A 27432-nucleotide genomic window follows, 5' to 3' on the forward strand; every position below is an offset into this window, starting at 1 on the left:
TCAAGGCACAGCACCACAATTAGTTGTACAACATATTTCAGAGTTTGACATGGGTTACAACTCCACAATTTTAGGTTTTTGCTTTAGCTGCTCTAAGATACTGGAGACTAAAAGAGATATAAATTTAATAATTCAGCAAGCATATAAGTTTGTTAAATCCTATCTTCTCTGTATAACTCCACCATCACCTTTGATGTTTCTATCCCTCTCTTTAGGGGTGTTTGGGTTATGGCAAGTCTAATTTTTTCATTTTGGAAGGGTCTGTCACTAATATGGAGTAGGGAGGTGGAACTAGCTGATGTTCTGGAGAGGCTGGGCCCTCTAGATTTCGGGACTTATGTGGTCTAGAGACCCATCTGGAGGTTACAGGTTTCTGGAAATTACTCTAGTTCATGGAACCCTTGTGGAATCTTATATATTACCCTAGGTGATCTTTAGGGTTGGTTGGAATGGTCCTGGTTGGGAGTTGGTAGGTTATGATAGGTAGCAAGGCCTACCTGAAGTTTGCATAAGAGCAACCTCCAGAGTAGCCTCTTGACTCTATTTGAACTCTCTCTGCCACTGATACTTTATTAGTTACACTTCTTTTCCCCCTTTTGGTCAGGATGGAGTTGTTGATACCATGGTGCCAGGTCTGGATTCATCTCCCATGTTGCCAGGGAGACTTTTTCAACCCTGGATGTCATGTCCCACTTAGGGGAGAGGGCGATGATTTCATTTGTAGAGTTGGGCTTAGAGAAAGCGAGGCCACGTCTGAGCAACAAAAGAGGTCCTCCAAAAGTAACTCTTAGGCATACCTAAGATCACTCTTAGGTATACCTAAGATCTTAATCTTAGGTGATCTTTAATGTTTCTAACATATTGCTAAATTATTAAAAAGTAATAAGTTAATTACAGATTTTTAAAAAAATATAGAGGACAAAAACTAAATGAAGTTATTTGTCATCCAGAAATAATGACCATATATGTCATATGTACTCTATTTTCCAGGCTCCCTAGTGAATATTTACACATTTGCATCATCTAGTTTTCCCTCTAACAATTCTCTGAGATAATGCTATTGTCTTTATTGTACAGACAAAGAAACTGAATAACTGAGCAATTTGTAACTGGTGGAGATGGTGGCACCCAAATGTCTTTAACTCCATGCCCTTCTTAAGAATGCTTATTTCTATCAAAATGCAATCACGGACTCATTAAGGGTTATCTGCTACAGAAATTACCCTCCTTCTATAAAGAAATATTATTTTATTTTCTCACCACAATTTCAGATCAGCTTTATTCATGATAGTTTAAACTGGAACAACCAAAAACATCTCTAGTTATTTGTAGCCTGAACTGAAACAACCAAATATCCATCCCTAAATGGATAATGTAATTATGATGTAGTCATATAATGGATCACTACGATATAACCCTGAAAATGAACAAAATATAATTATATGCAAAGATTTAAAAATAATTCATACTGTGTTTTTTTATTTATATAATTTTAAAGCTTGCAAAACTAACGTATCACCTTAGAAGTCAGAAGCATACTGTTGGTGGGAGCGTGGGACATTTGAGTTTATGTGTATCAGCCTTGTTAAATTCAATGGGACAGGGCACTTCTGAAGTGCTAATAATATTTTTTTATTGACTTGAACTCTGCTTACAAGAATGTGTTCCTTTGGTGAAAATTATTCAAGCTGTATACTTATGATTTAAGCATTTTATTTTATGCATATTATGGTGCAACAACATTTGCAAAAGAAAAGAGCATGTAAGTGTAAACAGTGTGTTATTGTGCTATAACAATGATAACAATGGTCTGTATGGTTTTAAGGTGTCTGTTTTGCTCGAATGGTAAAATATTAACTCAAAATAGAGTATGACGAGTTAGGTTTACATATTGCAATCCTGAGAGGAACCAATAAAAAAAAGGTAATACAAAGGGAGGTAGCTAAAAAAGCCGGTAGACAAATTAATATATAATACTAAAATATCTTCAGAAATATCTTTGAAAGAAAGAATAGTGGAACAAAAATGAAGGAAGAAACAGTAAACAAAAAAAATAAGATGGTAGATTTAAACCCAACCATATTAATAATTACATTAAATTTAAATGCTCTAAACACACCTGTTAAAGCAAAGTATTGTCAGATTGGATAAAATAACAAGACTCAATAATACGCTATCTACAGGAAAGTCTCTTTGAATATAATGATACAGAAGGGTTAAAGGTTGAAAAAATATGCTGTGCAAATACTAATCAAAGGAAAGCTAGAGCTTCAAAGTGGCAGGTTACACAATCCAGTTGTTCCATTGTGCTGCCTTCTTCTTTTCTTCCATGCTCTTGGCAGCAGCCCAAGCAGCGGTGGCCCTAGGAGAACATCCCTGTGGCCTGCTCTCTTCCTGCACACCAATCCTGCTTGCCTTTCAGTTTGGCAGCAGCAATTAGTGGCTCACTCCTGACTAGTGCTCAGTCCCTGCTCACACGACTCCCAGGCCCAGTGGTAGGCACTCACACCCTGTCTCTGAGAGCCTCCTTGCTTTGGCAGCACAGGCCCTAGGAGCCAAGCCTCACAGCAGCCCGATTGAAGGTGAGCAAACGAGTCTGCAGGGTGGCCCGAGCTAGTGGTGGTGCCACAAAGGTTATTGCCAAGCAGCAGATCCATATGGCCAACAAGAACCACAGCAAGAGCATACCCAGAGTGGCAGTGTCACCAAGACCTCAAGGAATGTCCCCAAAGAGAAGGCATCTGTAGGACCCTGGTTAGCTCTCTTTGTTTTTGTTGTTTGTGGCTCTGCAGTTTTTTAGGTTATTCGAAGTATCAGGATGGGCATGTGAAGGGACTGACCTTAAGATATTTCCATTCTCCTGTGAATTTGAACTTGGACTCATTCCTGATGGTTTTGGGGTTATTTTTGGTACTTTTTTAAACTTTTTAAAAATTGTGAAATATATACCAAAAAAAGCAGTAAATTTCCAAATACATTTTAACAATTCGTTATAGAACAAGATTTTAAAGTTTGGTCTAGGTTCCAGTTCCATGATTTTTCGTTTTTCTTTTAGCTGCACCAAGATACTGGAGACCAAAAGAAATATAAATGTAATGATTCAGCAGTCATACTCATTGTCAAATCCTATCTTCTATTTATACTCCTCCTTCTCTTTTTTTTCAACTTTTTTTATTGCATAGTATAACATATGAACAAAGCAAAGCAATAAAAAAGCAACAGATTTCAAAGCATTCTTCAACAAGTAGTTACAGGACAGATCCCAGAGTTTGTCATGGGCTACCATATGATCCTCTCATATTTTTCCTTCTAGCTGCTCCAGAATATAGAAGGCCAGAGAGCTTAAATATTTTTTTATCTTCACAATTGATTTTTCCTTCTTTTTTTGTGAAAAATATCATATATACAAAAAAGTTATACATTTCCAAGCACAGCACCACAATTAATTGTAGAATATATTTCAGACTTTGACATGGGTTACAAATTTCACAATTGTAGGTTTTTCCTTCTGGCTGCTCTAAAATACTGGAGACTGAAAGATTTATCAATTTAATGATTCAGCATTCATATTCATTTGTTTAATCTTCTCTGTAGAATGCCACCATTGCCTTTGATCTTTTCATCCCTCTCTTTAGGGGATTTTGGGTTATGGCAATTCTAAATTTTTCATATTGGAAGGTCTGTCACTAATATGGGGTAGATATGGAACTGGCTGATGTTCTGGAGAGGCTGGGGTAGGTTTCATGACTCATCTGGACCAGGGACCTATTTGGAGGTTGTAGGTGTCTGTCAAGTTATTCTAGTGCCTGGAACCCTCGTGGAATCTTATATATTGCCCTAGGTGATCTTTAGAATTGGCTGGAATGGTCCTGGTTGGGAGTTGGCAGGTTATGATTGGTAGCAAGGTCTACCTGAACCTTGTGTAAGAGCAACTTCCAGAGTAGCCTGTCGACTCTGTTTGACTCTCTCTGTACTGATACTTTATTAATTATACTTCTTTTACCCCTTATGGTCAGGATGGAATTGTTGATCCCATGGTGCCAGGTCTGGATTTATCATTGGGAGTCATCTCCCATGTTGCCAGGGAGACTTTCACCCCTGGATGTCATGTCCCATGTAGGAGGGAGGGCAATGATTTCACTTGCAGAGTGGGCTTAGAGAGACTGAGGCCACATCTGAGCAATAAAAGAATTCCTCCAGAAGTTACTCTTAGGCATGCCTATAGGTAGTCTAAGCTTCTCTGCAACCTACATTCTTTTTTTTCTTTTTTGTGATAAATAACATATACCAAAAAAAGCAATAAATTTCAAAGTACATTGCAGCAATTTGCTGTAGAACAGATTTCAGAGTTTGGTATGGCTTACAGTTCTACAATTTTAGGTTTTTACTTCTAGCTACCCTAAGGTACTGCAGACTAAACGACATATCAAAATAATGATTCAACAATCATGCTCATTCGTTAAACCCTACCTTCTCTGAATAACTCCGACATCACCTTTGATCTTTCCCCTTCTTGTAGGGGTATTTGCACTATGCCCATTCTAACTTTTTCATGTTGGAAGGAGTTATAAATAATATGGGATAGGCATAGGGGGATGGAACTAGTTAATGTTCTGGAGAGTCTGGCCCCTCTGCATTTCAGGACTTATCTGACTCAGGGACCCATTTGGAGGTTGTAGGTTTCTAGATAGTTACCCTAGTGCATGGAACTTTTGTAGAATCATATATAGTGCCCTAAGTATTCTTTACGATTGACAGGAATGGTTTTGGTTAGGGTTTGGCAAGTTATGATAGGTAGCAATATCTAACTGAAGCTTGCATAAGAATGACCTCTAGAGTAGCCTTGACTTTCTTTGAACTCTCTCAGCCACTGATACCTTATTTTTTACACTTCTTTGTTTGATTCCTTGGTTAAAAAGAATTCAGTAAAGCATCCTGCCTCAGAATGACTTTTCCTATAATTTTTCATGTGTCATTCCAAGGTTTCTTTGCCAGTCATTCCAGGTTTTCTAGTCCATACAACAATGCCTTGTAAAAGCACATGTGAATAAAGCAATAAAATTTGTTAAGCTTCAGTACTTAACTTAATAAGCCCTACTTAGTCAGTAAAGAGTAAGTTTTACTATATGGTTGTTTAAAAACAGTTTGCAGTGTGATTAATTAGATTAAATCTGTGTAGACAGGGTCTAGATTTTGTTAACCCTAATGTGTCAATGCAGTTAGCTTAGTATAAAATTTGGAATCTGGCTTTTTATAGATAGGTAGGCACTTTATTACTATATCTTGAATTGAAAACACATTTCCATATAGGGTCAAGTAGCTATCCTGTAATAAGGTGCTTATAAATGGAACAGCTACACAGCCTGGTTTTACCACAACCTTGAGCACCTAAAATTTTTGAAAAGCTTCTAAATATGAAGCTTTTATAATATGAAGGAAGATGCTTATAGCCACATGTTCTAGTTTGCTAGCTTCCGGAATGCAGTATACCAGAAACGGAATGGCTTTTAAAAGAGGGAATTTAATAAGTTGCTAGTTTACAGTTCTAAGGCCAAGAAAATGTACCAATTAAAACAAGTCTGTAAGAATGTTCAATCAAAGGTATCCAACCAGGGAAAGATACCTTGGTTCAAGAAGATCGATGAAGTTCAGGGTTTCTCTCTCAAGTGAGAAGGCACATGGCAAACACAGTCAGGGTTTCTCTCTCAGCTGGAAGGGCACATGGCGAACACGGCGTTATCTGCTAGCTTTCTCTCCTGGCTTCTGGTTTCATGAAGCTCCCCAGGAGGCGTTTTCCTTCTTCATCTCCAAAGGTCACTGGCTCGTGGACCCTGCTTCTTGGTGCTGCAGCATTCTCTGCTCTTTCCGAATCTCTTTCATTCTCCAAAATATTTCCTCTTTTATAGGACTCCAGAAACTTATCTACCCAAATGGGTGGAGACATGTCATCACCTAATCCAGCTTAACAACCACTCTTGATTAAATCACATCTCCAGGGAGATGATCTGATTACATTTTCAAACATACAGTATTGAGTAGACATTATTCTGCCTTTACGAAATGGGATTTTGATTAAAACATGGCTTTTTTAGGGTTCATACATCCTTTCAAACCAGCACACCACAACATCTATTTTTTTTTTTAATAACAGCTAACATTTATTGAACCCTTACCATATGCTAGGTATTTTTCTAAGCACTTTTACATATATAATCTCACTTAATCCTCACAATTGTAAAGTATTATTATTATTACCCTTGCTAACAAGTGATGAAATGAGGCACAATGAGTTTAACCCTTCTAGAACTAACAGGAGGTAAGTGGTAAAAACAATTTAAATCTTGGCAATGCACATAATGCTTTGCAGTTTACAAAAAAGTTTTCACATTTTTATTTTTAAAAGTAGGTATAACACAGTATTAGGTTGAACCATATGAAATTGCTTTTTTGTAGGTCCAAAATAGTCAAAGAGCAATTTCTTATGGTTCAATCTTTTTTTTTTGTCCCCATTTTACAACATCACTTTATTTATGGGAATTGTATAGATTCTTTAGAACTTACACCCTTCTGTGACTCAAAGGCTAACTTCCAGAGAAAAGAAACAGACCTTCATTTGACTATCTGGAGCATTTGGCAGTTTTGAGCAACAGAAGTTAACTTTGCAAAGAGAGAAAGCTCCTGGAGCATTTAGAAAACACTGCCCCATCCTTCCTTCTAGGTAAAAAAATATATGTGTATTTTTTTATCACATAGTTGTATATTCATCATCATGATCATTTCTTAGAACATTTGCATCAATTCAGAAAAAGAAATGAAAAGAAAACAAAAAAATTCAGAAAATACCATATCCCTTACCCCTCCCTTTCATTGATCACTAGCATTTCAACCTACTAAATTTCTTTTAACATTTGTTCCCCCTATTATTTATTTATTTTAATTCGTATGTTTTACTTATCTGTCCATAAAGTAGATAAAAGAAGCATCAGACACAAGGTTTTCACAATCACACAGTCACATTGCGAAAGCTAAGTCATTATACCATCATCTTCAAGAAACATGGCTACTGGAACACAGCTCTACATTTTCATGCAGTTCCCTCCAGCCTCTCTGTTACACCTTAACTAAAAAGGTGATATCTATTTAATGTGTAAGATTAACCTCCACGATAACCTCTCAACTCTGTTTGGAATCTCTCAGCCATTGACACTTTATTTTGTCTCATTTCTCTCGAACCCTCTTTTGGTCAAGAAGGTTTTCTTAATCCCTTGATGCTGAGTCCCAGCTCATTCTAGGATTTCTGTCCCACGTTGCCAGGAAGGTCCACACCCCTGGGAGTCATGTCCCACGTAGAGAGGGATAGGCAGTGAGTTTGTTTGTCATGTTGGCTGAGAGAGAGAGGCCACATCGAAGCAACAAAAGAGGTTCTCTTGGGGGTGACTCTTAGGCCTTATTTTAAGTAGGCTTAGCCTATCCTTTGCGGGGTTAAGTTCATATGAACAAACCCCAAGATTAGGGCACAGCCTATTACTTTGGTTGTCCCCACTGCCACAACATCTGTTTTAACAATAGTCTTTCTGTTATACTACCTTGGATTTTGCATGAGTAAATACTAACCAAAGATGCCATTTTAAAAAATATAAAACTTGATTAAGCATTTTTAATCTTAGTCATTACAGCTTAATAAAAGCTACCTTGGAGCCAAGCCATAGAAGTTGTTTATGTCAGCATTGATTTCACCATAGTTATTTAAATGTGTCAGAGTGGTTTACTAGTGGTTTGCTAGACAAAATTTAAGAAACAAATACTACTGAAGATGGGTGCCTCATCAAGACGTGCTCTTGAGCTCCAGAAAAGATGCCATAGCCATCTTAGCATGTTAGTAGTGCTTTTAATACCAGAAAGGTTCATCAGCTAAACTTAAAATTTTGCTTAGTTTAGGAATGTTTATACTGAATTTATGATTAAAATGTTGTTAGTTACTAGATACATCAGACTAGTGTGACATTTGAAATTAAATAGATTAAATGGTAAGGATCAATCTTTTATTTTTCCTTTGTAGTATGACTTTACAGGTTTTAATTGACCAAATATCCCTTTTACTAATAGGGGTGAGGGTGATACGACGAGTTTTGAGTTTTCTAGTCCTGTTGAAAAAATAGCAGGTATTGGCTATTTATATTCTTAGCCATAACTTGGTGAAAAAAGGCTTAGGTGTCTGTGTATTAATGAATTGGGAAAAAAGCTACCTCTGTGTGCTTTGTTAATAGTCTCAGGATATCTCTTAAACAGTTCCCTTCTGTTCCTCTAAACTGTTTTCTCAATCCCTTGAGAAGGTTTTCTCTTGAGAAGGAACAGAAGGGAAATCTGCCTAGTCTGTACACAGTGTGAACTTCATAGAGAGCTTCTGATAACCCCAAGTATGGGGTTATCTGAACTTACTTTAAAGAGTTAATAGAAAATGATTTTAAAGAGTTCTTGTGTTAAGTTGTACTTGAGTTTAAATGGTACTGAGAAGCTCAGATGTGAGGTTTATAACTAGCAAGAAAAATATATAAAAAGCACAAATACTTCACCTAGGATTTACCCTTATCTCATTGTTATCATAGTTTGGTTCACAGGAAAAACAATCTTTTGATCTCCCTTTCCTAGTTGAATTTAAATAACTAATGTTGAACACAGTATTAGAATAATGTATTTGAGTTGTCTTCATTATCAAATTGGTGATTTAGCTATCACATTTCAAGTGGTTGTCAATTTAATTGTATTTGTCAGATTATATATAATGCTGCTGAAAATAATTGAGTGGGCTTCCAAGATGAGTGAAGATTTACATTGTAACAGAATGCTTTGTAATAGGTTTTGGCTTATATTAAAAAGAATATACACAACTGTGCAGAGCTATGGCTGTTTTTACTGAGGTTACTAAATGGAGTTTTTTTGGCAAAGAGGATTTCTCTGTAGAACTGGATTATATTCTTGTCAGTAGCAAGTTCGTCAACAAACTTTTATTTTCTTTAGCATGTACAAAATTTAGAAGAACAAATTCTCCACTTAAATTGTTCTGACGTCTGATTTGCCTTCATCTACCTTTTTAGTTGGTATTTTTATTTATTGTTTTAGAAGCAAACCACAACTTCAAGAGATAAAAATTGGCTTTAACAGCAAACTCCCTGTACCGTGTCACTAGCTGCTTTTGTTACTTTATCTTCAGTTTGGATTAGGACAAAAATGTCCTAATTTGGAAAGAGAACTAATGATCAATAAAGAGCTAGATATCTCAAGAATCTTTCAGTCCAGTAGGTGAAGGAAAAGAATATAAAATGAAAATATGACCATGATCATGATGCATGCTTCAAAAGAAAAGTAAAATTAGATGGTGTCTTTTATCACAGAGCTTGTTGGGGTAGAGCAGAAACTAGAACCCTAGTTCTATAGAAACCATGGGAATGATAGCAAAATGTCCATACAGAACACTTGTGTTTTTGTGGAACCTTTACTTCTGCTTTTAGATAAGTTCTTGAAAATTTTTTTCAAGTTGTAAATTAAAAAAAAACAAAACAAAACAAGAAAGGAACTTTTTCCCTGCATGTGTGCAATTTCTGTTGAAAATAAATTTACACGGCAAACTTATTGTTGGTATTTCCTGTACAACACAAAAATGCAAAGATCAAATCTGTATATTTATTCACTGAGGCACCTTCAAAAGTGCATTCTCTTTAAATTATTTTACGATAGTTTTCCTGTATCTTATTTTAAAGTTTTTCATATGTGATATTAAAAATAATTCCTATTAGGCAGTCACATGGTCTCCATAGACGCTTTATAACAAAAGTGCCTTATAATGAAGGCACAGTGAATAAACTATGTGTGACTTCTTTTCCAGTGTGTGACTTTCTACTTTTGGATGCTGTTAGCACTTCTGTAAGTAAAAATGTATTGATTTAAATAAAATTAATAATTTTAGTAAAAAAAAAGAAAAAAGCTAGACATAGATTATCAGGGTAAGTTCTATTGTAACGGTTCTTAGATTGTAGGCTCCTGTGGCAGTCACATCAGTTCCAGAATTATAACTGTTTTTTCTGAATTCTGAAATGCTGAGCTACTTATGTATAACCTGGTCATTCCCTGGAACTTTGAAATTAGTGTGACACCTGAGACTCAGAGTTAGAGCCTGAAAGCTATGAAAATCAGCATTACCCCATACAGCAACTTTTTAAAAAGTTGAAAAATTGATCAGACTTCAACTAGAGGTATGACTGAAGCTAATCTGGATAGGACAAAAGTAAATCAGAAAATAGGGTAAAGGATTATCCTGTCTGTATTTTAAAGCTTCAACTTTTGTGTGAAACCAAAGGAAGAGATGTTTCTTTGATGCAAAATTTGTATTTTTGGTAGCACATTATAATTTAACTTGTATGGTCAGTTTATTCGAGCACCATAGTTACATGTACTCTTGGATAGCGAGTGAGATCTTGTTGGTTTGTACAAGTTAGCATGATATCCCAATACAACCCAGAGTAATTTGGGCAGAGAATAAAAAAGTATTTGCAAAGTCCCTTTGATGGACTGGGGAGCAAGGAGGAAATATTAAACTTCCCCACCTGGGAAATTTCCGATATTCTCACAAGCATTGCCGACAACCAATTTAATAGGCTGAGTCCTCGATGTTGGAGCTCACCCCAATGAAACTTACTCTTGCGAAGAAGAAACTAAGCCTACTTATAGTTATACCTAAGAGTCATCCCTAGAGAAACTCTTTTGTTGCTGAGATGTGGCCTCTCTCTCTAAGCCAGCTCTGCAGGTGAACTCACTGCCTTCTGCCTATGTGGGACATGACTCTCAAGGGTATAAATCTCCCTCGCAATGTGGGACATGACTTCCGGGGATGAGCCAGGACCCAGCATCATGGAATTGAGAAAGCCTTCTTGACCAAAAGGGGGAAGAAGGAAATGAGACAGAATAAATTTTCAGTGACTGAGAGATTTCAGACAGAGCCGAGAGGTTATGTTGGAGGTTATTCTTATGCATTATATAGATAACAGTTTTCACTTTTTAGTGTATCAGAATAGCTAGAAGGAAATACCAAAAGTTGTACTCTATTGCAGTAGCCTTGATTCATGAAGACGATTGTATAACTATGTAGTTTTTACAGTGTGACTGTGTGATTGTGAAAACCTTTTGGCTGAGATGCCCTTTATCCAGGGTATGGGGAAAAAAAAATATTAGGGGAGGGATATGGGTAAAAAACAATTTGATAGAGTATAATACTAGGAGTCAACAAGAGGGAGAGGTAAGGGATATGGATTATGAGTTTTTCTCTTTTTTCTATTTCTGGAGTGATGCCAATGTTCTAAAAATGATCATGGTAGTAAATACACAACTATGTGATATATTGTGAGACATTGATTGTATACTTTGGATGGACTGTACAGTTTGTGAAGATACCTCAGTTAAAATGTATTTTTTTTAATGAGGCAAACAGAGGGAAAAAAAAGAAAGCTCAAGTAGCTATAGACATGTCAGGTAAAGTCAGAACAGAGAAAATTATCAGTATAAAGATAGTCACAAAATGGTAAAAGCATCCATTCAAGAAGACATAAATGGTCTTAATTGTGGATTCACCCAGCAGCAGAATTTCAAAATACATGAACTCCATACTGATAGAACTAGAAGAAATCTATAATTATATTTGCAGACTTTAGTGCACCTCTTTTAGTTATTGATAGGATGAAGAGAGACAATTGGAAAAGATATAGAAGATTTGAGTGGCACTATTAATCAGTTTGACCTAATTGAAATTTATAGAACACTACAGTCCACAACTATAGAATATGCATTCATTTCCAGTGCCCTTGAGACACTTGCCAAGATAGATCATATCCTAGGCCTTAAAACAAAAGTTAAATTTAACATCTATTTAAATTAGAATTAAAATCTTGCAAAATGTGTTCTCTGACTATAATGGAATTGAACTAGAAATCAATAAAAATGTTTGGAACATATTTGGAAAATAAATAACACACTTCTAAATAAACTGAGTCAAAGAGAAAATCTCAAGAAAAATTAGAAAAGATTTTAAAAGAAATGAAAACGAACATATTGCATGTCAAAAATTTGTGTTTTGTAGCTGAAGCACTGTAGGGGGTTAAAAATAAAATAAAAATGATAATTAATAAAAATACTAAATGCTTTCATTAGAAAAGAAGAATGATTTCAAATCAATTAATCTAAGCTTTTACCTTAAGAATGTAGGAAAAAAAGTGCAAATTAAACTCAAAGCAAGCAGAAGGAAGGAAATAATAAAGCCAGAGATCAATAAAATTAAAAACAGAGAAGTTATAGAGAAAAATCAAGGGATCTGAAGGTGGGTCTTTGAAAAGATCATAGAATTTATAAAGACCGATCAGGATAAAAGAGAGAATGTATAAATTAACAGTATCAGGAATGAATGGAGGGACAGCACTATATACGCTACAGACATTAAAAGTAAAGCAAGGGGTGCCTGCCCATGCAAAAAAAAAAAAAGTAAGCAAGGGATATATGTATAATTAACTCTGTGCCTATATTCAGCATTTCTGAGAACTCATAGGCTCCCACCAAAAAGTGAATACTACTGTATGTAAATCATAATAAATTTTCAAAAAAGATAGATACCTTACTACATGATTTTTAAAGTTTCTCTAAGAATGTATAAGGAATAAAATAGTTTCATGAAATATGAAGAAAAGTTAAAATTTAATTTTAGACAGATTATTCTGAAATATATTTGCTATATGTACTGTTGTCAAACTATCAGCTTTAAGATTAAACTGAGATGATTAATATGTCTTTATCCTTTATTCTTATTTTAACAAGTATGGGAATATATACAGTTTGATTTTCAGAAACATGCATTTCTAAGCATGCCACTAGTTTTTGCTTATTCTGTCAACATGTCATTTATATTATAAATTGTTTATTGTCATTTTGGAATGAGAGAATATATTAATTTTGTTACTTTGTATTGTAGACATCATTAAACAAGTTGATGGAGACACTTGGTCAAGCAGAGCCATATTTTGTAAAATGCATTCGCTCTAATGCTGAAAAGGTAAAATTGTCCTCTGAATGAGAACATCATTACAAGCACATCTGCTAAAGGAGATTTAAATTCTAAGAAGATTCACTGGAGGGGAAGAGTTGTGTATAATTTTTGAAAGGAAAGCAGTATTCCATGAGTATTTTCTGTGCGCAATCCTAGAATATGAGAATCAAATCTCTTGAAATACCATTAGAATAAAGGAGTTTTCTTTAATGCAAATTTTATTACCTTATTCTCTCTTGTTTTGTTGTAGAGATAGATTCTTTTCTTTTTAATTTAAGGAATATGATGTGAACAGTTTTGATTCCTGTTTTCCTAGTAGAATTTTGAAAACTACATTTGAAAGTGTAAATAATTGTCCTCTTTCCTTAGATTCGTCTTAGGAAGGAATAGTTCCTTGCCTGAATAACTGAAATGTAGTAGGAATTACATTCAGCTTTCTTAATTTTTAAGAAGCAATCTGCAACTCTGCTATTGACTCACTTTGATGTCTCTAGCCTAGCTACTTGATCTTTCCATGGTTTAAGTATTTTCATCTGTGTAATTACTTAATCGACCTCTGTGTTTCGTAAGCATATATAAGTTAATTATTATAAAATACTTGAATGTTCCTGGCCTATAATAAGCATTTAGTAAATATTACCTATTCCTTTATAGTGACTAGAAGGGGAAAAGTTTATTTGCAGTTAAATAAAATTTTGTGTTCCTATTATTAATTGAGCTCTTGCTATACAAAGAGTTCAATTAATGGAATATTTTTCAGGTCATAGAATAAGTATTAAACAAATGTTAACTGCTATTATTATTTAACATAATTGCCAGTTTGACTTTTTCTCTTTATGGCTGGTGTGCCCCATCTAGCTTTGGGAAAATGTTTGGGAATATCTTAGAGGATCATTAAAAATAGTATTCAGAAAACATCAAGAAATAATAGAAATTCTAAATCCATTTTCTTTTGAATGTTTGGAAACACATCTGCTAAGATACCTAGGAATGATAGGATATGGTGCCTAATAATGAGTGTCTACCTCTTTTTGCCTTTTCCCTTTCTATATAGAACAAGGGGATTAATTTTGAGGGACTATAGTGATTTTTTTTTTCTTTCAGTATTTCATACCTGTATTGTCAGCAAAAATATTTGGGGAAGCAAGGCTATTCTTTTTTATATATATATATAAGTTTATTTATTTATTAATTTAAAAAATTAAGAACAAACAAAAACATTAACATATCATTCCATTAGGAAGGCTATTCTTAACTTTATACTTGTCATGGGAAGAAGACTCTTATGAGCTCTCAGTTAAACATGGTAACTATTGGGCCATGCGAATGGTAGTTTCCTAGTAAGATTACAGATAAAATAATAATTAAAAACACAAAAATACAGTTCTTAACTGTGCATAGGAATGTTAATCTTGTACACATTTTCCAGGTATTGGCCTCTCTGTCCTCCGCCATGGGCAACCCTGTTCCTTTTGAGGTTTAAAGTCCTTTCCTTCCACAACTAGAATAATCCAGAAGTTTTGTTTCACTCTTTCCTTTAGGGTCAGGCAGCCATAAATTTTCAGAAATTACTAACTAGGGAAGTGTGCTTGTCCCGTCAACTTTGTTATATTTTAACCAGACCACTCCCAATCCATCCGTAGATACTAAAAAATTAATTATACATATAAGATAAACATTAATTTGAAGGTCTACTTCCTGAGTTAATCTTTTTACCGTTTGCTTTGTTTTAGCTACCCTTAAGGTTCAATGACGCCTTGGTACTTAGACAGCTTCGGTATACTGGGATGTTGGAAACAGTTCGTATTCGCCAATCAGGATACAGCTGCAAATATTTTTTCCAGGTTATGCTTTTACAGTTTTATATAAATGCATATGCACATCCAGCAAATTATTTCCACATGACTTGACTATTATTAATTTGGAACGCATGTGTTTATTTCTCACTCCATTTTTTTTTAATACAAAATTGAAGAGGTCTAGAAAGTACTCTTTTCCATTGGATGGCAGCAATTTCATTAAACTTGTAATATTCTCATTTGATCTTAATATTTGTGAATATTGTTTACTTGCAACATAGCAGTTCTTCACACTGATCACTCCAGTATTTAAAATAATTCAGTCAGAATTATTTCGTCAAAAGGAAAGATTTTATTTGGTTTTCCCTAGTTTTCTCAGAAGTATTTTTTTTCATAGCAAAGTGCCAGCAATGCTCACAGGTAGTCTCATAAGCTACTGCTGCTGTAGGTATAGACATTATGCTGTGGCTTCTCAGCAGCTGAACATGTCTTTGCTGTTGTTGGGGAGTAAAGCTTCTTTCTCAGTTATACCCCCTAGTAACTGCCACATTTGCTTATTTTCGCTAAAACAATTTCAGGTTCTTGTTTAGATGACTTTTTCTTTGCTATTTAATACAGATTTCTCCAAAGGGATAATAGGTTTCTGCTCTTATTTTCTTCTTCTGTTCTCTTTTGATAACATGTTACATATGTATCTTCTGCCCTCCTATGTTTCACAAATTAGCCTTTTGTAATATTTTAAATTAACTAGCACTTTCTTGGTTTCACCCTGTTAAAAGAATGAGAAAAAAGATAATAAAAGAACAATTTTCTGGTTTAGGATCTTGTTTACATACAGTTCTCTTGTGATTCTACAATGTTTTCTCTTCATTTTTTTTTAGGATTTTGTGAGCCACTTCCATGTACTTCTTCCCCGAAATATAATTCCATCCAAATTTAATATTCAGGATTTCTTCAGGAAAATAGATCTTAATCCAGATAATTATCAAGTTGGAAAAACCATGGTAAATACGGTATACACAGCCATTGTAAAATTGCGTGCATCTTTATATTTAAATAATAATGGCAATCTTTGCTTATGAAAATGTTTATAATAAAGATAAGTTTTGGGTTTTTTTCCCTCACAAATGATCCTCACATCCCTGCCTTTTTCTCCATTCCTGCTGCTTCCATTTTAGTTCTAATCCCTTTCACCTCTCACCCACATTATTCTTGTAGTAAACAGCTTCCTTGTCTGACTCCAGTCTATTTGCCTACCCATGGATCTCACTCTGCCATCACATCAAAATTGGAATCTAAATTTTCTTTTTCTTTGTCAACCTTCTGCTCAATATTAATCGTCTGAGAACTTCCTCATTAAATTCCAACATTTTCTCATTTTCAAGAACCTCCCTTTTGGCTATACACTATTATGTATCTTTTTTTTTAACATTTTTATTAATGTATAGTTTATATTCACATACCATGTAATCATCCAAAATGTACAACCAGTGGTTCACAATATCATCATATAGCTGTACATTTATCATCACAATTGACTTTTTTTTTCTTTTCTTGTGAAAGATAACATATACACAAAAAGGCAATAAATTTCAAAGCATATCACAACAGTTAGTTGTAGAATAGATTTCACAGTTTGATATGGGTTACAATTCCACAATTTTCCAAAACACTGGAGACTAAAATAAATATCAATATAACGATTCAGCAATCATACTCATTTGTGAAACCATACCTTCTGTGTATAACTCCATTATCTTTGATCTTTATCCCACTCTTTAAGGGCATTAAGCTATGCCCATTCTGACTTTTTCATGTTGGAAGGGACTGTTGATCATATCTTCATTCTTTATGAAGATCATTTGTTGCATTGCCATTGTGTGTGTTTCTTATTATTTCCACCTCCTTTTTTTTGTTTGTTTAGATGGGTTCTTCTGTGTCTAATCTTTAGTTTCCTGTTTTCCTCTTTGACTATTTAATACCTACTTGCTTTTAAAGGTGAAGTGCAATTCCTATTTCCATAAGGGACTGTCTAATTTATCTTTTAATTTTTTTTTTCACATGGGCAAGCTCTGGGAAGCGAGCCCGGGTCTTCAGCACAGCAGGCGAGAATTCTGCCCTGAGCCACTAGTGCCCCACCCTGCCGAATGTATCTTAACATCCCCCCAAATCACTAAAGACTTATTAATGGACTGAAGTAAATAAGTAAACTAAGGAATAACTTTGAATCACAAGAAACTTTTAATGCATGCAGATTTAAAAATAACTGTTATCATTGGTTTGCTCATGTTTTGATCAAACTTTAAGGTCTGTCGTTCCAAAGTCCCCCACCTCAACGCCCTTGAAAAATATGACATACTATAAGTAAATGGTATACTGGGCTCATTATGGCAGGGATTTTCCCAAAGTAGTAATATGTTACAGTCTCTAGCACCAGGATTTTTGTGTTTGTGCTCACTCTCCAGTTTTCCCAACCAGATTCTAATAGCCTTTCCCAATTTCAGAATGACTATTTTGAAATAAATCAGTAGAAATATTTATCAATACTTCATTTACATGCCTGCCACTGTATTTGTTTTTCGTAAATATTTAGCACAGAAAGGATGATTCATGTACAGATATGTTTCTTATTTCTTCTTAAGCTGCATCCCTTATCTTTCTTCCTTCTGGTAGGTCTTCCTAAAGGAACAGGAACGACAGCATTTACAAGATCTGCTTCACCAAGAGGTGCTCCGCAGAATCATATTATTGCAGCGATGGTTCAGGGTCTTGATGTGTCGGCAGCAATTCCTCCATCTGAGACAGGCATCCATTATTATCCAGGTGAGAAGCAAAGAACATGGAATTTGCAAGTTTGCCTGGCCTTTGTTTTAGTAACCAGAATTATTTTACTCTGTAAACTTCTTTTCTTCAGTGATGAGAATGTGTTCACTCATTTTTGAACATACATAGAACCCAACAGATTGTTTGGCATATATAGTAGACTATTAATAAATTTTGATTGAAATATATTTAAATTAGCATGAATTTATAGGAGTAATGTCTTGTGAAGTATGAGCAAGAGTAACGTAATTATGTACTTTAATTTTTATTGACATAGTTCTTTTCAGTACTTTTCTAAATGGTATTTGAGAATTAAACTTAAATTGTTGTTTGCTCATTTTGGATGATATGTACCTTATTTCCATTTTACCTTCTTTGTTTCCTCCCTCATTGTTCCATATCATAAGATGTTCTCCATATAACCTTTTCTGTTTGTGCAGGGAAATCCTAGTATTTTCATTTTTAAAATATGTGTATGGTAACCTTTGAACCCTTTAATATTATTTAGGCAAAGAGTTGTTTTTATCTAAACATATATAGAAAAGTAATTTTTTTTTACTTTAATCATAAACAATTTCGCTACTTAGCCCTCTAATAATTATTGCTTCTTGCTTCCATTTTGTGTGAAAATATTTTGTAAAATGTGACAGCAGTTTCATTATGTCTTCCCCATAGCGATTCTGGAGGAATTACCTGAATCAGAAGCAAGTCAGAGATATAGCTGTGCAGAAGAGTGCTTTTGTTATGGCAAGTGCAGCTGCTCTTCTCCAAGCTTCTTGGCGTGCTTACTTGGAGAGACAACGGTATTTGGAGCTACGAGATGCAGCCATCATCATCCAGCAGAGATGGCGGAAGCACTCTAGGCGGAGGCACATGGCTGCTATCTGCATACAGGCAAGATGGAAAAGCTACAAGGAAAGTAAACAGTACCAAGAACAAAGGAACAAAATTATCTTTTTGCAAGCAATATATAGAGGATTCAGAGCAAGACAAAGGTAATCTCTATTGCTATAATAATTGTTCCTTCTGTTTTCTCAAGTACTGTGTTTATACCTCTTTAACACTTGCCTAACCTGTATTAGAGTTAGTTATGTACAATTTGATTTCTCTCCTAGACTGTGAGACTCCTAGTAATTTACTTATTGCCTGGTCTGTGATAGAAGCTAAATAAATGTTTACTGAATTAAATTGAATTGGAAACCTAGATGGTCTGTAAGTGTAAGGTTATGTTGAATCTTAAAACATTGACAATATTCAAACGTTTTTACCTTCAGAAACTTAAATTTCATATGGCTCACCTTATAATGAGAATATTATTAAATGACAGCTTTATTTCTGAGTTAGATTATGTTTTGACTAGGATACCCAATTAGGAATAATGCACTTAATAAAATATCATCTCACTCATGGAAATAGAATTGTGAAATATACTTCCAAATTAATTTAAGAAATAGTTACTATATAATAAAAAAATCTCAGTATGTTATTTTCTGCATTGGTCATCAAAATACATGTGTAACCTTTTTGTTTTTTCTGTTTTATGTAGATTTAAAGCTTTAAAAGAACAAAGATTAAAAAGAACAAAAAAAGAGCTTGGATTGGTAACTATGAAGGCATATGGAGCTCTGGAGATTCAGGGTTCAGATCCCTCAGAATGGGAAGATTGTTCCTTTGATAACAGAGTGAAAGCCATAGAAGAATGTAAATCTGTGATAGAGAGTAATCGCATTAGTCATGAAAGTTCAGTGGACTACTCCAAGGAGTCTCCGAACAAGCGGCAGGAGAGAGCTAGGAGCCAAAGTGGTATGGACCTGCAGGAAGATGTGGTTATAAGAGAGAGACCCAAGTCCTCGGAAGACCTCCACCAGAAAAAAGTAGGCCGGGCCAAAAGAGAAAGTCGGAGAATGAGAGAACTGGAGCAAGCTATATTTAGCTTAGAATTGTTGAAAGTCCGCTCTCTTGGTGGTGTATCTCCTTCAGAGGAACGTAGATGGTCTACAGAATTGATGCCTGAAGGCCTTCAGTCCCCACAGGGTACACCTGATAGTGAAAGTTCTCAAGGAAGTTTGGAACTTCTGAGCTGTGAAGAAAACCAAAAGAACAAACTAGAGTCCCTACTTTTAGGTGAAGGAGATAATCAGACTCTATTACCTAAAATATCTAGCAGTCCAAAATTTAATTCACAGGACAATATTCTCAGTGCTTCAAGTGAGACTAACTGTGCATTGATTCGAAAAAGGGCACCCTCTGACTCAGAGCATTTGAAGAATGAGTCTATGAAGGAAAAGTTGGTTTGTAGTTCAGAGTCTATTACCCATAAGCCACAGCTGAGAGACTCCTTTATTTCAAGTAGTCTGCCTACGTTTTTTTATATTCCCCAACAAGACCCACTGAAAACAAGTTCCCAGCTAGACACAAGATTACAGAGAAACAAACTATCAGAAAGTGAAGAAACACTGGGGACAGCTCTTACTTTGGATATCAATAGGGAAGCCAGAAAGTATCCCTTCTCAGGAAAAGATCAAGTTGTTGCTTCTTTGGATGCAGATTCTTCTAATACTACACTTAAGAAGTTGGAGAAGCTAAACATGGAGAAGGAAGAAAGACAAAAGCAGTTGCAGCAGCAAAAGAAAAAAGAGTTGATGGAACAGATTCGTGAGCAGGCAGACATTTTAGAGAAGGAGCGTAAAGCCTTCAAGACAATTGAAAAGTCAGGAGCTGGGGAGTCTTTCATAGTACCGTCTTTCCTTCAGTCAAAGCAAATATTAGAGAGGCCATCTTCTCTTCTCATCCTAAATGCCCCAAATAATGGAGAACCCAGTGTGCCAGTGTCCTCATCAATAACTATAAAAAACGAAGCTCTTACCCCAAAAGACAGTCCATCTGCTCACTTACCCCTGAATGACCAACCTGTCACCCTTTTCTTTGAAAAAAAAGGTGGCCCATGCCAGTCTGGTGCTGTCAAGGAATTAGCTAAGTCAGGGAGAATGAGCACCCAACTGAATGTAGCTTATAAAGTCTCTAATAATCGTGTTTCAAAAAGAGAGCACCTTAGGCCAACTCAATCTTATAGTCACAAATCTGATGACCTTTCCAGAGAGCGAACTACTAGGGCGATTTTTTTCATGCCAAAGGACAATATGAGTATTGCCCTGTAAGTGTAATATTTATTTCCTTTTCTATGTAGGTTGGAAACTTCCTGAAGAATTTTAAGTTGCCTTAATCTGTCTGCCCCAAGTATTTGATGCTGCTCAAATTAGCCATTTTCTTAGTGTTAAAAAAAATTCTCCTAATTGTTGAAAACAAATGTAACTGTACCCAATGTTGACTAAGCACAGAAAGCAGAGTTTTTGGTTCCTCCGCATTAAGTGAGAAGGCATTTGTGAGGGGCACTATTATATCTGTTAACTTAGTAGGCATATTTAGCAAATGCTGGTTGCCCTAAAGCTGTGAGATACAACAGTCCAATCTTGTTATTGTCAGACTTTTACAAATTTAATATGCTTTGTTATAGCATATTGTTATTGCATTGGCCTATTTGTGGTCTTCATTAAGTTCTTTTTACTTTCTTTCTTAACAAATGGAAGCCATGAGAGAAGTATTTTGAAGGGGTACATAAAAACAAATTTCATAACATTTAAGATATTTGTATTAGATCTATGTGCGTAGTGGCTTCTTTCAGTTCTTGTGGGAGAATATCACTGTTTAAATGAAAGGTAGGTTGTATCTTAGGACTAAATAAGTTCAATTTCACATTAATAATGAAAATAACTTTTTCCTTCTTATGATAGCCTGAGCCTTTAAACCTTTCAGGCTTTACAATTGCGTATAGATTTTATAGAAATTCTTTTTAAATAGGAAGACTATCAATATTGTATTTTCCACAGAGATTTTCTATGCAGAATTATGAAATGCAGTGGACCGAATGATAGCTTGAAATTCCATTTCTGCCCATATAATCTAGAGATTATCCAGAAGTTCAGAGATGTTGTGTAACATATAATTCCATCAAAGTATTAAAAACACATTATTTCCTCTCATTTTGTTCAAGTTTAGTGATCTGTGTATATCCTAAAAATATATCTGTTAGGATACATTAATCTGTTTTATAGAAGGCTTAGTTGTAGATTCTAAAAAACATTAATCATTCTTATGAATATTCTTTTATCATTTTTCCAAGATAAATCGTCTTACATCTACCAGTTTGCTTTACCTCATTAAAAGTATATATTAGATTATTTATGTGAAAATTTATAGATGAAATTCATACTTTATATCCTCTCTTTGTAAGTAATATTAGAAACCTTAGCATTTTATAGATTCATACATATTAGAGCTGTAGTTCCATTCCCATGTGTTAAAGGTGAGGTCCCTGGGGCCCATATGTGTAAAATTACTTGTTCAAAGTCACATAGTTAGAGAAACAGTTGGGACTAGAATTTGGGTTTCATAATTAGGAAGTAGCACTAGATTAGTTATCTTTCTATACCACAATTTTGATAAGTATATTGTTGTTTTCATCTGGTTGATGATGGAGAATGAAAAGGAAATCATGGAGAAATCTAAAGAAAATGCTGTGACTTGCAGTGGTCATAGATCCTATTAATTGTTATCTCTTTGGAGGACAGATTAAAGGTCAATAGATTGAAATGTGGCAAGGTGGATTTTTTTGGCCAGAAGGGAGTCCTTTAGGACAATCTAATATTGCTAAGCTTAATCTCAGACTGGTCAAAAAGTGAGCTCTCTGAGAAGTCTTTATAGGTAGAAAAGGTTGCTATCTGTTTGATTGTGTTCATGGATTGTTGCATGATGGCAAAGAACAAGATAACCTCTTATTGACTGTTGTCCTTCAATTCTATAAATTAAATGTAAGATTTTTTTAATTGTAAGTCAGTGTCTCTTTTGACCTCAGCACTAAGCTAGACAGTGAGAATAGATTCTTGAGGAATTTACAAGCCTGCTGAGGAGAGATTAGCAATATGTTGTTAACTTTTAGCACTAAGCTAGACAGTGAGAATAGATTCTTGAGGAATTTACAAGCCTGCTGAGGAGAGATTAGCAATATGTTGTTAACTTTTAGGATTTATGTTAGTGAAGAATAAATATAGGTAATTGAGGTCATGAAAATGCAGATTCTTTTCAGATTCTCATATCCTGACGTCCATTTCCGTATAGAATTAATAATAAAGCAGTCACATCATGTGGGTTATTCAAACAAAATTAAATTTTCACAAACTATATTAACTGTATGATTTGGGACATACTTCTTTTGTCTTGATAAAAGTTTGTTATATTGTCAGTGTTGATTTTGTATTACACAACCTTAAATTTTAAAACTAGAACAATGGATGAAAGCCACAGAGAAAGATTTCAGAAAGAGAATTTTTCAACTGGTAGGAACCATTTCAGTATAAAACAAAGTAATGAGGACCACAATGGCCATACATTCCCACCTCACTGTATGGTCATTTATCAGGTATTATATAATGGTTTCACTGAAAAGCCCCTTCTAAATCTAGTATTCTAAAGGTTTGGGCATTTAGTATTTCTTTTTTCTAATCAAATCCATTTCATTCCTTGAACTAATCCTGTTACTATTCTTAAAATGTGTCACCATAGTGAAATATACACAGTGATTATCGGATAGGGCCTCTAGTAAATTCAGTCATACTTGTAGATTCTTTTTTTTAAAGATTCTTGATAATAGTATTAATTAGGTAAGCAGCAAATTTTTTTTTTTTTTTTTTTTTTTTTTTTTAAAGGAAAGACAGAGAGAAGGAAGGAAGGATAGAAGGAAGGAAGGAAGGAAGAAAGGGAAACATTTTTAAACATTTTCTTGTTTTTATTGTATTCTGTTTCTCCGTTTTTGTTACATGGGCTGGGGCCGGGAATCGAACCGAGGTCCTCCGGCATAGCAGGCAAGCACTTTGCCCGCTGAGCCACCGCGGCCTGCCCAGCAGCAAATTTTTGACATAGTGTTTTGGGAATTGGAGAAGATTTGGAAATATTTATGGAATTTGTTATAATTCTTTGACCTGGCTCATTAGACTAGGATTCATACTGTACTTTAAGACTGCTGGCATGGTATCTCTGCTAAGCAATTGAAATGTAATACTGTTGTTTTATCTTAAGTGTCAACAAGGAATACTTAAACTGTGAAAATCCTCAACTCCATAAACAAGATGAACCAGCTTGGAAATTAGCTGGGCTGGGCCAAGGAGATGTAAGTATTGGATCTTGTGTATCTGTTTTCTGTTTGAAAAAGATGCATGTTGTGTTGGAAATTATTTTGATAATTAAGCATCTTATCTACCTGTTTACTCCCAAATTTATAGAGAAAGAAGACATAATAAGCTAAGCCTGTTACAATTAGGGATGTGTACCGTAGGCAGAGAATGGTTCCTAAAAACCCAGAATATTTTTCCAAAAGTTGCTAAGTAAAAGAAGGCAATATATGCAAGTGACTTTGGTGACAGATTGTGGCAGTGAATGGTGACTTCCATAGCTGTGAAGAAAAACAGTGTATATTTAGCTTCCCTTCTTATTGTTTGATAGGATAATGGATGTGGATTCCTTTTGTTTAGCCCCGTCACTTCTGTAGTGGAAAGGGCATGTTGTGGGGGAGGGATGTTTCAAAAAATTCACGAACTCTCTGAGTGTAAAACTCTCTTTCATTATGGGAAGACGTTGGCATCATCTCTATTAAAAAACAAACAAAAAACATTATTGTATTATTTGTTTTATCATTTGGTCAAGCAGGTTGCCAGACCGGCCCATAAAAAGAAAGCTCGAATGGCGCGGACGCGCTCCGATTTCTTGACTAGAGGTACTTTTGCTGATGGGGAGGGGGATACAGAGGAAGATGATTACGATGACATTATTGAGCCCCTTCTCTCCCTTGACCGAGCGTCTCACTCTGAGCTAGGGCCTGCACCCAGCCTGGGCGAGGCCTCTCACAGTGACTCCGAAATGGTAATTTTACAGCAATATAAGAAAAATAGACAGCAAACAAATCTGGTGTGAATAGGCTTTGCTAATCTAAAGCTAACCTTCACAGCTTCTTCCCCATGTATTGGTTTGTATATGGGAAATCTCGGTGAACATAACAACTAAAGCCTATTAATATAATAGGACTCAGATGAAGGGCACTTTTCAACATTGTATGTCAAATCATAAAATAGGCAAAATTAAAGTTAATTTATCACTAATATAGAAATTTTCAATGCTATATTTTACTCTTTTTTTTTTTGCATTTTTTTTTTGTTGTTGTTGTTGTTGTTGTGTTTGCATGGGCAGGCACTGGGAATCAAACCCGGGTCTTTGACATGGCAGGTGAGAACTCTGCCTGCTAAGCCACTGTGGCCTGCCCTCAGTGCTATATTTTAAAAGCTCTAGGAGTAGGGGTTTGACAGACTTTTTCTGTAAAGGTTCTGGATAGTAAACATTTTAGGCTCTGTAGGTATATAGTCTCAGTTGCAACTCCTTAATTCTGCCACTATAGTGCAAAATCAGCCATAGACAATAAATAAACAAAATGGGCATGGATAAGTTCCAATAAAACTTCATTTACAAAAACAGGCAGTGGGTTGTATGAGATCTACTGGCTAATCAATCCCTTGTCTAATGAATTAGGGTATGTGTTAAATAATTCAGTAACATGTAACTAAAACAGTATTCAGTTTTGTTTTGTTTTTTTGCTTTTAAACATTACCCCTCTCCCCCATTTTTCAACAATAGAAAATAAACATGATTTTAAAACTGTAATGAACAGTACCAAAAATGTTTCTCCCTAGACCAACCCATCCAGATAAAAGGCTATATGTAATGTGAATTTGTATAAATCACTGTAATGTTGGAATTATGTTTCAATAAATCTACGCTATTATGACTTAGACATACAACTTTTTCATCATAGAATCTTAACCAAAATTAGTTATATATAGGTAGACAGGAGGAGTGTACATATAGATGTATTGGGGCAAAGTGTTTGATTTTGAAAGTTTCTAGAAAATACACAAACAAGGACTATATGTCTAATATATAAAGATTGTCATTGACAAAGTGGAATGAAAAACAATTGATTTCAATTCATATCTTTAATTAGATTGGATCTCTACTGTTTTCCTTTAGTGTCTGTTCATTATGGGAAGGCAATTTAAAGAAAATCTTTATTTGACTCATTAAATATTTTATCTTTAAACTGTTTGTATTGTGCCAATTTCTTCTAATTTCCAGAATACCCCTATTGACTTTATCTTTTGTTGAAAGTAAACCCAATTTTTAAATGGCAATATCGGTGCTATAGAAGAAAAAAACAAATAAAAACAGAAAAATGCACAACTAGTCCCCTAATTCTGCAAGTGAGACTTATCCTGAATCAAGCTCTAGGACTGTAGAAGTTGGAAACAATATATATCCATCAATATATATATAATTAGAAACCAAGCCTTCTCTTCAGTGTAGGATAAAATAACTTTTTGGAAGTGCCCTATATTTGAGTTATAAATAATGAAAACACTCTATCATATGACTAGTAGTTAAAGATGAAAATAGGTGATGGAGAAAACTAATTTTGATGCAAAGTACTGGTTTTTCAGAGTAAACAGCTAGCATACTTCATTTTATTCTCTGAAGTATCTGAAGGATAAATCGTTTGTAGAAGAGCTCAGTATTTTATGTTTCTGCTGTTTTGTTCCTGAGAATTTCCTTTGTTACAAACTTTAGTCCTTTGGGTGGTAGAATCTTTCACACTGGGAGCTCTCACTGAGATGCACCAGGAAGATGGAACTCTGTGCTTGGAGCATTCAGCCCATTCAAGGGATTCTAGCTGGTAGCCTCTGCCTGTGATTCTGTTCACCTGCTTAACAGTCACTGCATGCCAGTAGTTGTAGAGCACCTTCCTGCACAGTGTTTAGTCACCTCTCCAGCTTTCTCACTATCCTTCTGTTTCATCACTAGCTATTTTGCTTTGGGGAACAGGTGGTAGTGTTTTTTTTCTGGTGGACACTTGCATGAAAAAGCTTTGCCCTCTAGAATAAGCTGATATTTAATTGGGGTTGGGGGTGAGGAGGGTGGAAACAGTTTTTAAGTGTGTTTCTCTGTTTGTGTATCTTGAAAATATGCCATGTTCTAACATTATCTGATATTGTGAGGTTGAAGACTAGTTGTTTATAAATGAAATTTACTGTAGTTTCAAAATTCAGATTTTTTTTTAATTTTAAATGCATTAGATTTTTCTGGGCACATGGATTTTTTTTTCAAAAACTAGGTAAATTTTTACTGAACAAAATGATCCTATTACCCTCATATTTGTTAAGAAGTGTATCATTAAATCTTGGAAGAAATGACTCCCTCACTTTTCCAGTTGTAAAGTGACCCTTGTCATGGGATAAAGACACACAAGTTACAATGACCTGAAGTGGATTTGATAAGCTTTACTTCAGAGTTCATTAATTATCAGTCAGTTGTTATGGGTGGAGGGGGGATGTGTAGTCGGTCGGGGTGGTGAGGGAATTAGTTACCCTCCATAATGACTTCAGTGTTTTTTAACTTCCTACTTCTAATTCTGCCATTTGAAAAGCTGCTTAGTCTCTGTATGCTATTCTCACTCAGTTCTTATACCCGCTATGTTAGCATTTACCCAAGAAGAATGACATGTTCTGCTAAGCAATATTTTAAGGCTTTAACATAGATTTTTAGTCTCTCAGTCTTCTGAATGATCAATGG

General features: G+C 35.0%; 1 protein-coding gene and 1 pseudogene across 1 annotated transcript in view; both read left to right on the plus strand.

Moving 5' to 3' along the window:
- The window catches only part of MYO9A (myosin IXA), a 401408-nt gene that overhangs the window by 267307 nt on the left and 106669 nt on the right, over nucleotides 1-27432 (plus strand). Inside the window, exons 20-26 of the mRNA XM_077123892.1 lie at nucleotides 13010-13090; nucleotides 14818-14928; nucleotides 15765-15887; nucleotides 17557-17706; nucleotides 18382-18701; nucleotides 19253-20860; nucleotides 23839-23929. Of these exons, the coding sequence (XP_076980007.1) occupies nucleotides 13010-13090; nucleotides 14818-14928; nucleotides 15765-15887; nucleotides 17557-17706; nucleotides 18382-18701; nucleotides 19253-20860; nucleotides 23839-23929 (2484 nt within the window). The remainder of the gene's footprint in view (nucleotides 1-13009; nucleotides 13091-14817; nucleotides 14929-15764; nucleotides 15888-17556; nucleotides 17707-18381; nucleotides 18702-19252; nucleotides 20861-23838; nucleotides 23930-27432) is intronic.
- LOC143652697 (stress-associated endoplasmic reticulum protein 1 pseudogene) lies at nucleotides 1797-9007 on the plus strand (annotated as a pseudogene).

The sequence above is a fragment of the Tamandua tetradactyla genome, chromosome 12 (genome assembly GCF_023851605.1).
Source record: "Tamandua tetradactyla isolate mTamTet1 chromosome 12, mTamTet1.pri, whole genome shotgun sequence".
NCBI classification, from domain to species: domain Eukaryota; kingdom Metazoa; phylum Chordata; class Mammalia; order Pilosa; family Myrmecophagidae; genus Tamandua; species Tamandua tetradactyla.